Consider the following 13,119-nt stretch of genomic DNA (forward strand, 5'->3'; position numbering starts at 1 on the left):
GAGGTTGTTCTGATTCCAATAATTGATTTGGCCCCATCTGACACTGGCCTTCCGTTTAAATTGATTCAAAAACAGTTTTCCGTGATGCCAGCATTTGTGATGACTATTAATAAATCACAAGGACAAACTCTAGACAGAGCAGGCATATTCCTACCTGAACCCGTTTTCGCACATGGTCAGTTATATGCTGCTTTCTCTCGAGTTCAAAGAGCATGTGATGTTAAAGTTAAAGTTCTAAATACTTCAGCACAAGGGAAATTAGTCAAGTACTCTGAAAGTGTTTTCACTCTTATTTTGATGTACAGGGAGATATTAGAATAAGTTTAATCACTTTATCAGTCATTGTTTGCATCACTGTTGTTTTTATATCACGTGTTTTCTTTTTTATATTATACCTCTGTTGTTATATCCTTTTGCTACTGCTTATTTATTAATAAAAATATATATCATTTTCATATACATTTTACCAATTTCCTTTCATCTCTCACACTTCTATTATAGAGAAAGAGCAAACAGCAATATTAATATATTTCTGTTAATTAATTCCCTTTTAATGTGCATGAATTTCATGCACCGGGCTACTAGTTATAAATAAAGATGATACAAATATTTGTGGAGTGGTTTTTATGTGCATATAATCTTTTATTTCTCTAATATAAATGCCCACAAGTGCAATTGCTAGGTTGTATGGCAGTTACATATTTAGTCTTTTAAGAAACTGCCAAACTATTTTCCAGATTGACTACACCATTTTACATTTCCACCAGCAATGTTTTAGTGAATTAGTTTTTCCACATTGAATTTTAGTGATGTGAATTATAAATGGTGGCTGGTAGCCCAGTGTGAATCAAGCATTACTGTTTACTTTCCCCTTCTTAGTCACTTATGAAAGCCTTAGGACATCTAGGACAGACAGGAAGAAGTACCTTATGAGGCTATCTTCAGTGACATCTTTATCCCTGCCTCATACCCCAAACTATATGAATGTTCAGTGATGGTCCAGTCCTCAATGCATCACAGGCACTCAGTATCTATTAACTGACCAAATGTGTGTTACACATCTCCTCTCAAATTCTTTTTAATTTAATGTTAAAAGTTATATGTAAATGCCTTCTTAGAGTTTCCAGCCTCTCTTTTCTCATACATAAGGCATTTCTTAAACCAGTAAGTGATAACATAGTTGAATGGGAATGTATTCTCACATTTAAATCACCAAGTAAATGTTGTACAAACATGGGCTACAAAATAACAAAACAAGCATTTTCACTTTTTATATGTCTTCTCTTGGCCAGATGGAATTATCTACTGATATTGGCCTTCAATACAAAGGAGAGCTGACAGTTGTTCTACGATATATTCCCCCAGATGAATACCTGATGTTCCCACCAGGACAACTTCAAGGTAAAGTAAAAGTAAATGCCTTTAATCAAGAACATTTTGTTCTAGAAGTGTGAGAATAGGGATCAGAGATTCTTTGGACTATGTTACTTTTGCATTACACACATGAAATGTAAAGGGTTAGGTGTCACTGGCTTTTGAGGAGAGTTGAGATGTACTATATATGGAGAATGGTATGGGATTCTAAGTTCATACATAGAAACCAGTCTTAATGGCAACATTTGTTTCTGTGAAGTCCCAGAGATATAGGATCTTCCCGGGGGGGGGGGGGGGTTGTCTGCAGAGAGGGGAGGTATTAGATAGCTGTTGTATGGCTTAATGACATTCACAGCTACCCAGCAAGTCTTGAGGAAGTGCTGATCTAGAACACAGAATGTAAAGGAAAAATCCAGATGGAATCAACTTTTAAATCCCTCTTGCTTTTCTTCCATCAACTCCTATAGGCAGTCTCCTCTATTCTTCCATTCATTATCACCCTCTTCCTTGTGACCCTGTGTAAGTAACTTACTATATCTCGGCCTCAGTTTCCTTACTTTATAAGGACATTGCAAGGATTAAATACAGTGGGGCCTTGACTTATGAGTTTAATTCGTTCCGTGACGGAGCTCATAACTCAAATTACTCATATGTCAAATCAAAAAGTGAACGAGTGAGACACGTGATGCTGGGCTGATGTTGTGGCATTCACTGTGACGTTCGCTGCGCCAACTAGCGGTGGGGTATCTGAAGCTGGCTCATAACCCAAATTTTAGCTCACAACTCCAAGCAAAAAATCGGCCAAGAGACGGCTCCTATCTTGAAAAACTCGTTAGTTGGGACACTCGTAAGTCAAGGCCCCACTGTAGGTTCATTTATGAAACTGCTTAAGACTGTACTAAATAAAGGTGGTGGTGGTTATTATTCATGTTGAGCACATTTCATTATAATAGAAACTAGAGGCCTAGTGCATGAATTCTTGCACCGGTGCGATCCCTTGGTCTGGCTGGTGATTGAGGCCTATTGGGGGGCCGGCCAGGGTGAGGGGCCATGGGAGGTTGGCCAGCTGGGGGGAAGGGCCACAGGAGGTTGGACAGCAAGGGGGAAGGGCCACAGGAGGGGCTGCAAGAGTTTGGCTGGCCAGGAGGAAGGGTCAATAGAGGTTGGCTGACCAGCCCCCAATTCGGGTTCAATCGGAGGGTCAGCCAGCCAGGGGGCTGGGCCATGGGAGGTTGGCTGGCTGGGGGCAGGGGCCATGGGAGGTTGAATGTGGGAGTTCACTGACCACCAGGGGGCAGCTCCTTCATTGAGTGTCTTCCCCCTGGTGGTCAGTACACGTCATAGTGACTGGTCGACCAGTCGTTCCAGTCATTCTGGTCGTTTGGTCTTAACGGTCACTTAGGCTTTAATATATATAGATGGGATGTAGAAAGAGTGTTCTTTCACTCAAAAATATAATTGTGCCTGGGCTATATCCCTTATAAAGAACTGGCCCCGCATGGAGATGACAATTTACAAGACTAAAGTTTCAAAGAAGAGAGTTATGGACTTTTCTCTTTTAGAGTCTTGATGCTTGTGTGTGGTTTTCATTGTAGTTATTTTACAATGAGAGCAGGAATGTGGCTCAGGCAACTCTCAGGATCATTTTCATTTTATTCTTTTATAGTCTGTGAAAAGATACTTTGCAGGGTAGTACTTAAAGTTTTAAATTTATTTGTTTATTTTTCCCAACAAACACAAATGAAAGACCTATCTAGAAGAAATCCAACAGAGTAAAAATAAATTAAATCAATACATGGAAAAATATACATAATATTAAGATATCTGTTCCATACTTAAGTCTGCAATCTGAAATATTATTATTATTAATGTGAAACTGTAGTTTTGGAAAATTCAATATTTGTGGTCACTGTGTCAAAATACAATCCACCTTAGCTTAAATTCATATATAGTTGGAAAGTGATACAGAACCTCAAATGAAGTTTGCCCCCAAAGAAGATCATGTATCTTTCTGGGGGATTTCCTCGCAAACCCTGGAAGGCCTTAGAATCATAGCATAAAATTTATTTCCCCTCCCCAGCATTATGGAGATGTAATTGATAAAAATACTGTCTGACCTCCCTTATATGTGAAATCTAAAAAAAGTCAAACTCATAGGAGCAGAGTGTAAACCAGTGGTAACCCGAGGCTTGGGCAAGGGGAGAATGGGGAGAAGTTGCTCAAAGGGAACACACTTTCACTTTAGGGCAGAATAAGTTCTGGAGATCTAATGTACAGCATGGTATCTATACCTAATGGTATTATATTGTATATTTGAAATTGGCTAAAAGAGTAAATCTTAAGTGTTCTCACCAAACCTAATAAAAAGGTAACTATGTGTTAAGGCCTGATTCAATTAGTAAATGAAATAAATCTTAATATTTTTTAGTAAATTTTTAAATGGAACTCATGATCTATCTCCCCCCTCCTCCTCCCCTTCTTCTTCTTCTTCTTCTTCTTCTTCTTCTTCTTCTTCTTCTTCTTCTTCTTCTTCTTCTTTTCTTCTCCCTCCTTCTCTCTCTCTCTCCCTTTCATTTTGATAGCTCACACAGGAAAGAAGACCTTTAAAAGGGGAAAGAAGAAACCACCTGTACTGTCTGGAGGAATACTAGAAGTGCTCATCAAAGAGGCAAAGAATTTGACAGTGGTGAAGTCAGGAGGCACTTCAGATAGCTTTGTGAAGGGGTAATTTTGTTTTAGGTCATTTTAGATGATACCTCATGGGAAATGAAATTATCTGTGATACATGAGACAGCGATATGTTCTTATTTGAAATGTACTAGGAAAAAGCTACCCTGAAATGCTGACTCTTCTATATAAAACTATATGAGTATAGAGGGAATTACTTTTTCTAGCTTTCAGCCTGCTTCCAGAATATTTCAGGAATTCCCATCACTTTCACTCTCATGACTGGTAAATTTTCATGGGCAATTTATTTTTTGAAGGAGGGGAAAGTATGATTTTCTATGTTTAATATAATTTTATTGTGATTTATTATCATTTTGAGCTGGAAATATGCAACAACAACAAAAATATTAGATGCTTGAGGTGTTGCTCCCTTGGGTAAAATAGTAAAAAGTGGATTTCTCAGAGCATCCTCTCCAGAGATACCCACTGCACAGTGCTTTGGAGAAGATCTGTGATGCCTGCTAGAAATTTGTGCTCGCTTTATGGAGCACAGGGAAGTTTCTTGAGGGAATACAAGCCATGTAAATGGACAGTTTTGCCAATTCTAGGCAACCCAAACAATAAATATCTCTTGATTTTTATATGAGCATTTTTTTCCATATTTAGAGGAACTAGAATCAGAAGGCTAACTTTTATTCATTCAAGCAAGCACTTATATGCACATGTACCAAGAAGTAAGTACTGCAGTATCAGAAATAAGATATGGTCCTTGTATTCATGGAGTGCCATAAAAGACATGAGGCCAAACAGGTTCCCATGAGGTTAATTTTTAAATCATATGGTAGTATTATTCCTCTCCTCAATTCTTCTTTGAAAAGTATAATTTTTCCTACAAGAAAACGAGGCAAACCTTTACCCTCACACCTTCTAACTTTGATGAAACCAATAAAAAGTAAAGTAATAGAACATGATGGCTGGCAGGATGGGAGTGAGGGTGAGAGTGTGAATGAGTAAGGGAGTGAGAGGGGAATGTGTGAATGTACATGGTTTTTGTGTTTGTCTATGAGGGACAGTTAGATTTCACAGGAGTCTCAGGGGCTGGCAGATCGGACTCTCCTGGATAAAGAGCCCCTGTTATTGCCACAGGCACTTCCTGGAAGGCCATGGCGATGGCATGGAAACCATGCCATCTTAAAGGGGGAGAGCAGTGGTGGCTAGGATTACAGCTCCACCACCAACCAGACTGGCATTGGACACTACCCTAGACCCACTGCACCTGTGCAGTGAGCAGCATACCAGCGGGACCTAGAAAGAGACCCTCTCCGTGGGTTCTAGGATCCCCACAGTGAGGCATAGAGTCACTGGCCACCCTGGTGCAGGCTCCAGGACTGTGCAGTGAGTTGCATGCCAGTGGGACCATGCAGGTAACTCTTGCTTTGGGAGCTAGAAACCTGAGCACATACACAACAGCTTGCATGGCAAGGTTGGGGTGAGCCACATAGTCAGACAACCTGTTAGGAGACTCCATCCACAAATGGGACAATAACATTCAAGTCCCAACTGCATCAGGAGAACCCAAATTACTCAAGTAGGGGGATTTCCTAGAACACCCAGCTCAGGAGATAGAGACTGTACCACTGGGTCCCACAAAACACCTACTACATAAGCGTACCTCCAAAAAAGCTGGGTGACATAGCAATTTGATCTAAGACATGGAAACAAATACAAAGGGATAGCAAAAAAAGGGGAGACAAAGAAACAATCCACAAAGGAAAGACATAAGGAGGAATCATAAGAAAAGGAACTAAATGAAATGTAGGCAAATAATTTGTGAGGTAAAGAATTCAAAGTAATGGTTATAAAGATGCTAAAATATCTTTCTGAGAATTACAAGCAACTGAATGAAAATTATAAGGAGCTGAGTGGGAAATACACCAAAATGGATAAGAATCAAGGAGAAATGAAGAATGACATAACTGTAATAAAGGACACCCTGGAACGTTTCATCAGTAGACTATATGAAGCTGAGGAAAAAATCAGTGAGTTAGAAGACAGGGTAGGAAAAAAAACACTCAGAGCAGCAATTGGAAAAAAATTAAAGCAGGAGGAATATAAAAAACTTATACAACCTAACAAATGGAAGACAAACAATCCAATTAAAAAATGGTCAAAGGACCTAAATAGACACTTTTACAAAGTGAACATATAGAGAGCCAAGAGACATATGAAAAAATACTCAAAGTCACTGATCGCCAGAGAAATGCAAATTAAAATGACAATGAGGCATAACCTCACACCTTTCAGGATGGCTACCATCAACAAATGACAAGTGCTAGCAAGAATGTTGGGAAAAGAAGACCCTAGTACACTGCTGGTGGGAAAGCAGACTGGTGCAACCATTATGGAAAACAATGTGGAGTTTCCTCAAAAAATTAAATACAGAACTGTCATCTGACCCAGTGATCCCACTTCTAGAAATATATTCTAAGAAACCCAAAACACCAATCAGAAAGATGTATGCACCCCTATGTATCAAGTATCACACGATCTCACTCACATGTGGAATCTAATGAACAAAATAAACTGATGAATGGAGTGGACCCAAAGACATGCAAACATGGAACAGAGTGCAGAATCTCGAAGGGAAGGTGTGTTGGGGGGGGAGGGGGGAGATTGGTGGTTGGGAGGCAATCAACCAAAGACCTTGTATGCATATATCCATAACCCATGGACACAGACAGTAGGGTGGTGAAAGCCTGGGGCCAGGGGTGGGGGCGGGCTAGAGGGCATCAATGGGGGAAAATAGGACATACATAATACTTTCAACAAAAAGACTTTAAAAAGTAAAAAGAAAAAGGAAGAGGAGAGTTTAAGGAAGCTTCCAGACAACATCAAAGCAACATCTGCATAATAGGGGTCTCAGAAGGAGAAGAAGCTGAGCAAGGAATAGAAAACCTGCTTTAAGAAATAATGACAGAAAATTTTCCTGACTTTGGGAAGAAAAAATTCACACAAGACCAGGAAGCACAGAGTCTCAAACAAGATGAACCCCAAAAGACCCATGGCAAGACACATCATAATTAAATTGGCAAATGTTAAAGACAAAGAAAGAATCTTAAAGGCTGCAAAAGAGAAACAGTAAGTTGCCTACAAGGGATATCCCAGTAGACTATCAACTGATTTCTCAATAGAAATGTATCAGGCCAGAGGGAGTGGCATAAAGTATACAAAGTAATGAGAAGCAAGGGACTGAATCCAAGATTACTTTATCCAACAAGGCTATCATTCAAAATTGAAGGTAAAATCAGGAGCTTCACAGACAAAAAAAGGTTAAAGGAATTTATTATAACCAAGCCAGCAATGCAAGAAATCTTAAAGGCACTATTGTACGAAGAAGAAATAGAGAGGGAGGGACACAGGCATAAAGAATAAAAATGGCTACAAACAAGTACCTACCAATAATAACCTTAAACATAAATGAATTAAGTGTTCCAATCAAAAGACATAGGATAGCTAAATGGATAAGAAAACATGACTCTTGCTGTCTACAAGAGACCCACCTCAGAACAAAGGATTCACACAAATTGAAAGTGAAGGAATGGAAAAGGTTTTTCAGGTGAATGGAAAAAAAAAAAAAGCTGGGGTAGCAATACTTATATATGACAAAATAGACCTCAAAGTGAAGGCTATAATGAGATAATTAAGGCCACTTCATAATACTAAAGGGATCAATACAAGAAAAGGATATAACTCTGATAAACATATGCACCCAATACAGGAGCATCAAAATAAATAAAAAAAAAACTTTTGGAAAATATCAAGGGATTGATTGATGGCAACACAAAATCATAACAGGGGACTTTAATACCTCATTGACATCATTGGATAAATCTAGACAAAATCATCAAGGAAACAGCAATCCTAAATGACTCACTAGATCAGATGAAACTGACAACTTCAGAACATTTCACCTCAAAGCCATGGAATATACATTCTTCTCAAGTGCATATGGGACATTTTCAAAGACAGACTACATGTTAAGACACAGGACAAGTCTGTACAAATTCAAGAAGATTTAAATCGTATCAAGCATCTTCTCAGATCACAATGACATAAAATTAGAATCAACTACAATAAAAAACAATCAAACATATGGAGGCTAAATAGAATGCTATTAAACAATGAATGGGTTGCAAATGAGAACAGAGAAGAAAAAAAAACCTCCTGGGAACAAATAACAATGAAAACACAACAATCCAAAATCTATGAGACACAGTGAAAGCATTGCTGAGATGAAGGTAGGCACTACCTCAAGAAACAAGAAAAACTTGTAGTAAGTTATCTAACCCTACAACATAAAGAATAAGAAAGAGAGTAACAAGAAAAGCCCAGAGTAAGTACAAGGAATAAATTAGAAAGATCATTTTCCTGGCCTGTTTGGCTCAGTGGATAGAGCATTGGACTGTGGACCGAACGGTCCCAGGTTCGATTCTGGTCAAGGGCATGTGCCTCTGTTGCAGGCTCCTCCCTGGCCCAGTCCCTGATCAGGTCTCATGCAGGAGGCAACTAATCATTGTGTTTCTCTCAAATCATTATTTCTCTCTGTCTTTATCTCTTCCACTCTCTCTAAAAATCAATGAAAAAATATGCTTGAGTGAGAATTTAAAATAAGAAATAATAAAGATCAGAGTGGAAATAAATAACATAGAAATAAAAAATGCAAAAGATCAATAAAACCAAGAGGTGGTTCTTCAAAAAGATAAACAAGATTGATGAACCTCTAGCCAGACTCACCAAGAAACAGAGAGGACCCAAATTAACAAAATCAGAAATAAAAGAGGTGAAGTAATAACTGATCCCACAGAAATACAAAGGATTGTAAAAACAAACAAACAAACAAACAAACAACAACAACAAAAAAAACTATGAACAACTCTTCTCCAATAAACTGGACAACCTTGATGAAATGGCCATATTCCTAGAAAAATAAAATCTTCCAAAATTCAATCAAGAAGAATCTGAAAACTTATTCGGCTGATAACTATTGATGACATTGAAGGAGTAATACAAAAATTTCCAGCAAACGAAAGCTCTGGTCTGGACAGCTTCACAGGGGCATTTTACCAAACATGCAAAGAAAAACTAACACCTATCCTCCTCAAACTATTACTAAAATTCAAGAGGAAGGAAGACTTCCAAGCTCGTTCTCTGAGGCCAGCATTATCCTAGCCCCCAAACCAGATAAAGACACGTCAAAGAGCGGGAATTACAGGCCAATATCCCTGATGAACATAGATGCTAAAATCAACAAAATTTTAGCAAATTGCATCCAGCAATACATTAAAAAAGATCATACAACCATGACCAAGTGTGATTTATTCCTGAGAAGCAAGGTTGGTACAATATCTGCAAATCAATAAATTTTTTAAAATATATTTTATTGATTTTTTACAGAGAGGAAGGGAGAGAGATAGAGAGTTAGAAACATCGATGAGAGAGAAACATCGATCAGCTGCCTCCTGCACATCTCCCACTGGGGATATGCCTGCAACCCAGGTACATGCCCTTGACCGGAATCGAACCTGGGACCTTTCAGTCCGCAGGCCGATGCTCTATCCACTGAGCCAAACCAGTTTCGGCTGCAAATCAATAAATTTGATACAGCACATTAAATGCTTGCAGGAAAAAAATCACATGATCACATCATTGATGCTTAAAAAAGCATTTGAGAAAATCTAACACCCTTTCTTTTTCTATTTTTTAAATTAATCTTTATTGTTGAGATTATTACAGATGTCCCTCTTTTGTCCCCCCATAGCTCCCCTCCACCCAGTTTCCACCCCATCCCAGGCCCTTGCCACCCTATTTTCTGTGTCCATAGGTAATGCATACATGCATACAAGATCTTTGTCTAATCTATTCCCACACCCCACCACACACACTCCCTTTCCTTTGAGAATTGTCAGTGTGTTCCATTTCCATGCCCCCGATTCTATTCCATTCACCAGTTTATTCTGTTAATCAGATTTTTTTATTCATTTGATTTTTAGATTCACTTGTTGATAGATATGTAATTGTTGTCACTTTGTTGTTAATAAATTTTTATCTTTATCTTTTTCTTCTTCTTCCTCTTAAAGAATACCCTTCAGCATTTCCTATTATACTGATTTGGTGGTGATGAACGCCTTTAGCTTTTTCTTGTCTGTGAATCTCTTTATGAGACCTTCAATTTTAAATGATAGCTTTGCTGGGTATTCTTGATTGTAGGTTTTTGCTATTCATCACTTTGAATATTTCTTGCCACTCTCTCTGGCCTGCATAGTTTCTGTTGAGAAATCAGCTGACAATCTTATAGGCACTCTCTTGTAGGTAATTAACTTTTTCTCTTGCTGCTTCTAATATTCTCTCCTTGTCTTTTGCCCTTGGCATTTTAATTATGATGTGTCTTGGTGTTGTCCTCTTGGATTCCTCTTGTTTGGAGTTGTCTGTGCTTTCTGGACTTGTAAGTCTATTTCTTTCACCAGGTAGGGGAAGTTTTCAGTCATTATTTCTTCAAATAGGTTTTCAATATCTTGCTCTCTCTCTTCTTCTGGCAACCCCATGATTCCGATGTTGGCATGCTTAAAGTTGTCCCAGCACTCCTTACACTATCTTCATATTTTTGGTTTCTTCTTTTCTTTTTGCTCTTCTGGGTGTTTTATTTCTTTTCTCTTCCTGTATTTCAAATCATTGATTTGATTCTCTGGATCTTCTACTCTGCTCTTGAAGCCCTATAAATTATTCTTTATTTCAGTCAGTGTATGCTTAATTTATGACTGGTCCTTTTCCATTTTTTTTTTTTTTGCATTCTCACTAAGATCCTTGAAAGTCTCACTAAGTTCCTCAGAGGTTTCTAGAAGATTCCTGAGTAACCTTTAAACCATGATTTTGAACTCTATATCCAGTAGTTTGCTTTCTTCCATTTCTTTCATTTGTGACATGTTTCTTTGTCTTCACATTTTGGCTGCTTCCCTATGTTTGTTTTTATGTATTGGGTAGCTGTTAAGTATCCTTGAATTGATAGAGTGGCCTTGTGTAGTAGGTGTCCAATAGGACCCAGGGGATCAGCTTCCCCAATCACCTGAGGTGGACACTCTTGATAACCCCTTTGTGAACTGTGTGCAGTTTTGTTGTAGTTGAGCCTTGATTGCTGTTGGTGTCACTGGGAGGAATTGACCTCCAGGCCAATGGCTGTGAGGACCAGCTGCGACTACAGTGGGAGAGCTGCTGTTCAGGAGATACCCTTATGGGGCAGGACTTGCTTCAGTGGGGCTTTGGTGCTCACTGAGTCTGCTCCTTGAGTGTGTCGCTTATGGATGGGAAGAGTTGTAATTCGGTATGATCCCACACTGACCACTGGTACACTGGCTCATGGGTCTCCAGGGAGGTGCAAAGTCAGCCACTGCCTTGGGCCATCCAGCATGTGCTACAGAGAAATCTGCAGATTCCTCCTCTTTGTATCACATTTGGAAGTGTTCAGACGAGGCCCAGCTGTGAAGCAAGGCAGGCTTGTGCTGGTGCCAGTTTGGGGGTCTTTTATTGATATGTTTGGGGCTCCCTGACCCAGCTGCAGCTTGTTTAACAAAGTTTTAGTCAGAGAAAGGACAGACCATTCATTTGCAAAAGCCCCTGCACACAACTTGGGGGGGGCGGTTATAAATTGGGTAAGGCGGAGTCTCAGGGAATCACCAGGGCAGAGCAAACAGAAATGGCTGCCAGTCAGCACTGCACCAAAGAGGTCTCAGCAGGGAAACAATGACTACTGTGAGTACCTCCATCAGGAAGAAAGCCACCCGGTATTCCTCCCACATTGTCAGACTGTCCAGTTTCTCCTCATATATGTCTGGGTCCCCAAAAGCCTCGCCTGGCACTGGACCTCAAAGGAAGTGGGAGCTTATAAATTCAGTTCATGTTTCTGGCCTTTTAAGAGGAGCAGCTGGGTCTCCAGGAGCCTGTGTCACTCAGCCCCAATCTGCACTGGTTTTTATAGTCCATAGATCTTACTGCACTTAGGGACTTAATTCTCCAGCTCTGGGACCCTGGACTGGGGGTCTATTTGGGGCTGGGATTCCTTGCTCCTCCAGACAGCCTCTGCTAAGGCAATCCCCTTCCTGATTAAAAAAGCAGCACATACAAGTGCTGGGTAGTCCATTCTGCACCTCCACACCACTTATTTGTCTAAATGTGATTTCTTCTTTACCTCTCTAGTTGTAGTACTTCCACTCAGCCAGCTTTCCTGTGGTTCTGGGTGATAGTTGTTCTGTATTTTAGTTGTAATTTTGATGTGGTTGTGGGAGGCAGCAAGTACAGGCATTTACCGCCAACTTGGTCCCTGTCATTACAACTCTCTTTCTTGATAAAAACTCTCAGCAAAGTGGAAATAGAGGGATCATACCTCAACATAATAAAAGCCTCATATGACAAATCTGCATCAAACATCATACTCAATGGGCAAAAAGTAAAACCATTTCCTCTAAAAACAGGAACAAGATAGGTATGCCCATTTTCATCACTCTTGTTTGACATAGTACTGGAAATGCTAGCCATAGCAATCAGACAAGAGGAAGAAATAAAGGGCATCTAAATAGGAAAGGGGGAAGTAAAACTGTTATTATTTGCAGATGACATGATACTGTACATAGAAAACCCTAAAGACTCTATCAAAAAACTACTAGATTTAAAAATGAATTATGTAACAAAGCAGGATACCAAATTAATACCCAGAGATCTATGACATTTTTATACCAATAATGTACTCTCAGAAATAGAAACCAAAACAAACAAATAAACAAAAAACACACACACAACAACAACAATCCCATTTAGCATTGCAACAAAAAAATTAAGAGATTTAGGAATAAACTTAACCAAGGTAACACACCTGTACTTGGAAAACTATGGGACATTGGAAAAAGAGATAAAGGAAGATATGCACAAGTGGAAGAATATATCATGCTCATGTGTTGAGTGTGTTTCCTTCCATGACCCGCGTGGAGTAGAGTTCGGTACCTGAAAGAGGAGCCGCACAACAAATGAGAG

General features: G+C 39.4%; 1 protein-coding gene across 1 annotated transcript in view; it reads left to right on the top strand.

Annotated features, from left to right (window-relative positions):
• SYTL5 (synaptotagmin like 5) overlaps nt 1-13,119 on the top strand; it is a 334,838-nt gene that overhangs the window by 279,989 nt on the left and 41,730 nt on the right. The window contains 2 exon segments of the mRNA XM_081081271.1: nt 1,293-1,401; nt 3,957-4,098. Coding sequence (XP_080937397.1) covers nt 1,293-1,401; nt 3,957-4,098 — 251 coding nt within the window.

Source organism: Myotis nattereri (assembly GCF_964212035.1).
Source record: "Myotis nattereri genome assembly, chromosome: X".
NCBI lineage: Eukaryota > Metazoa > Chordata > Mammalia > Chiroptera > Vespertilionidae > Myotis > Myotis nattereri.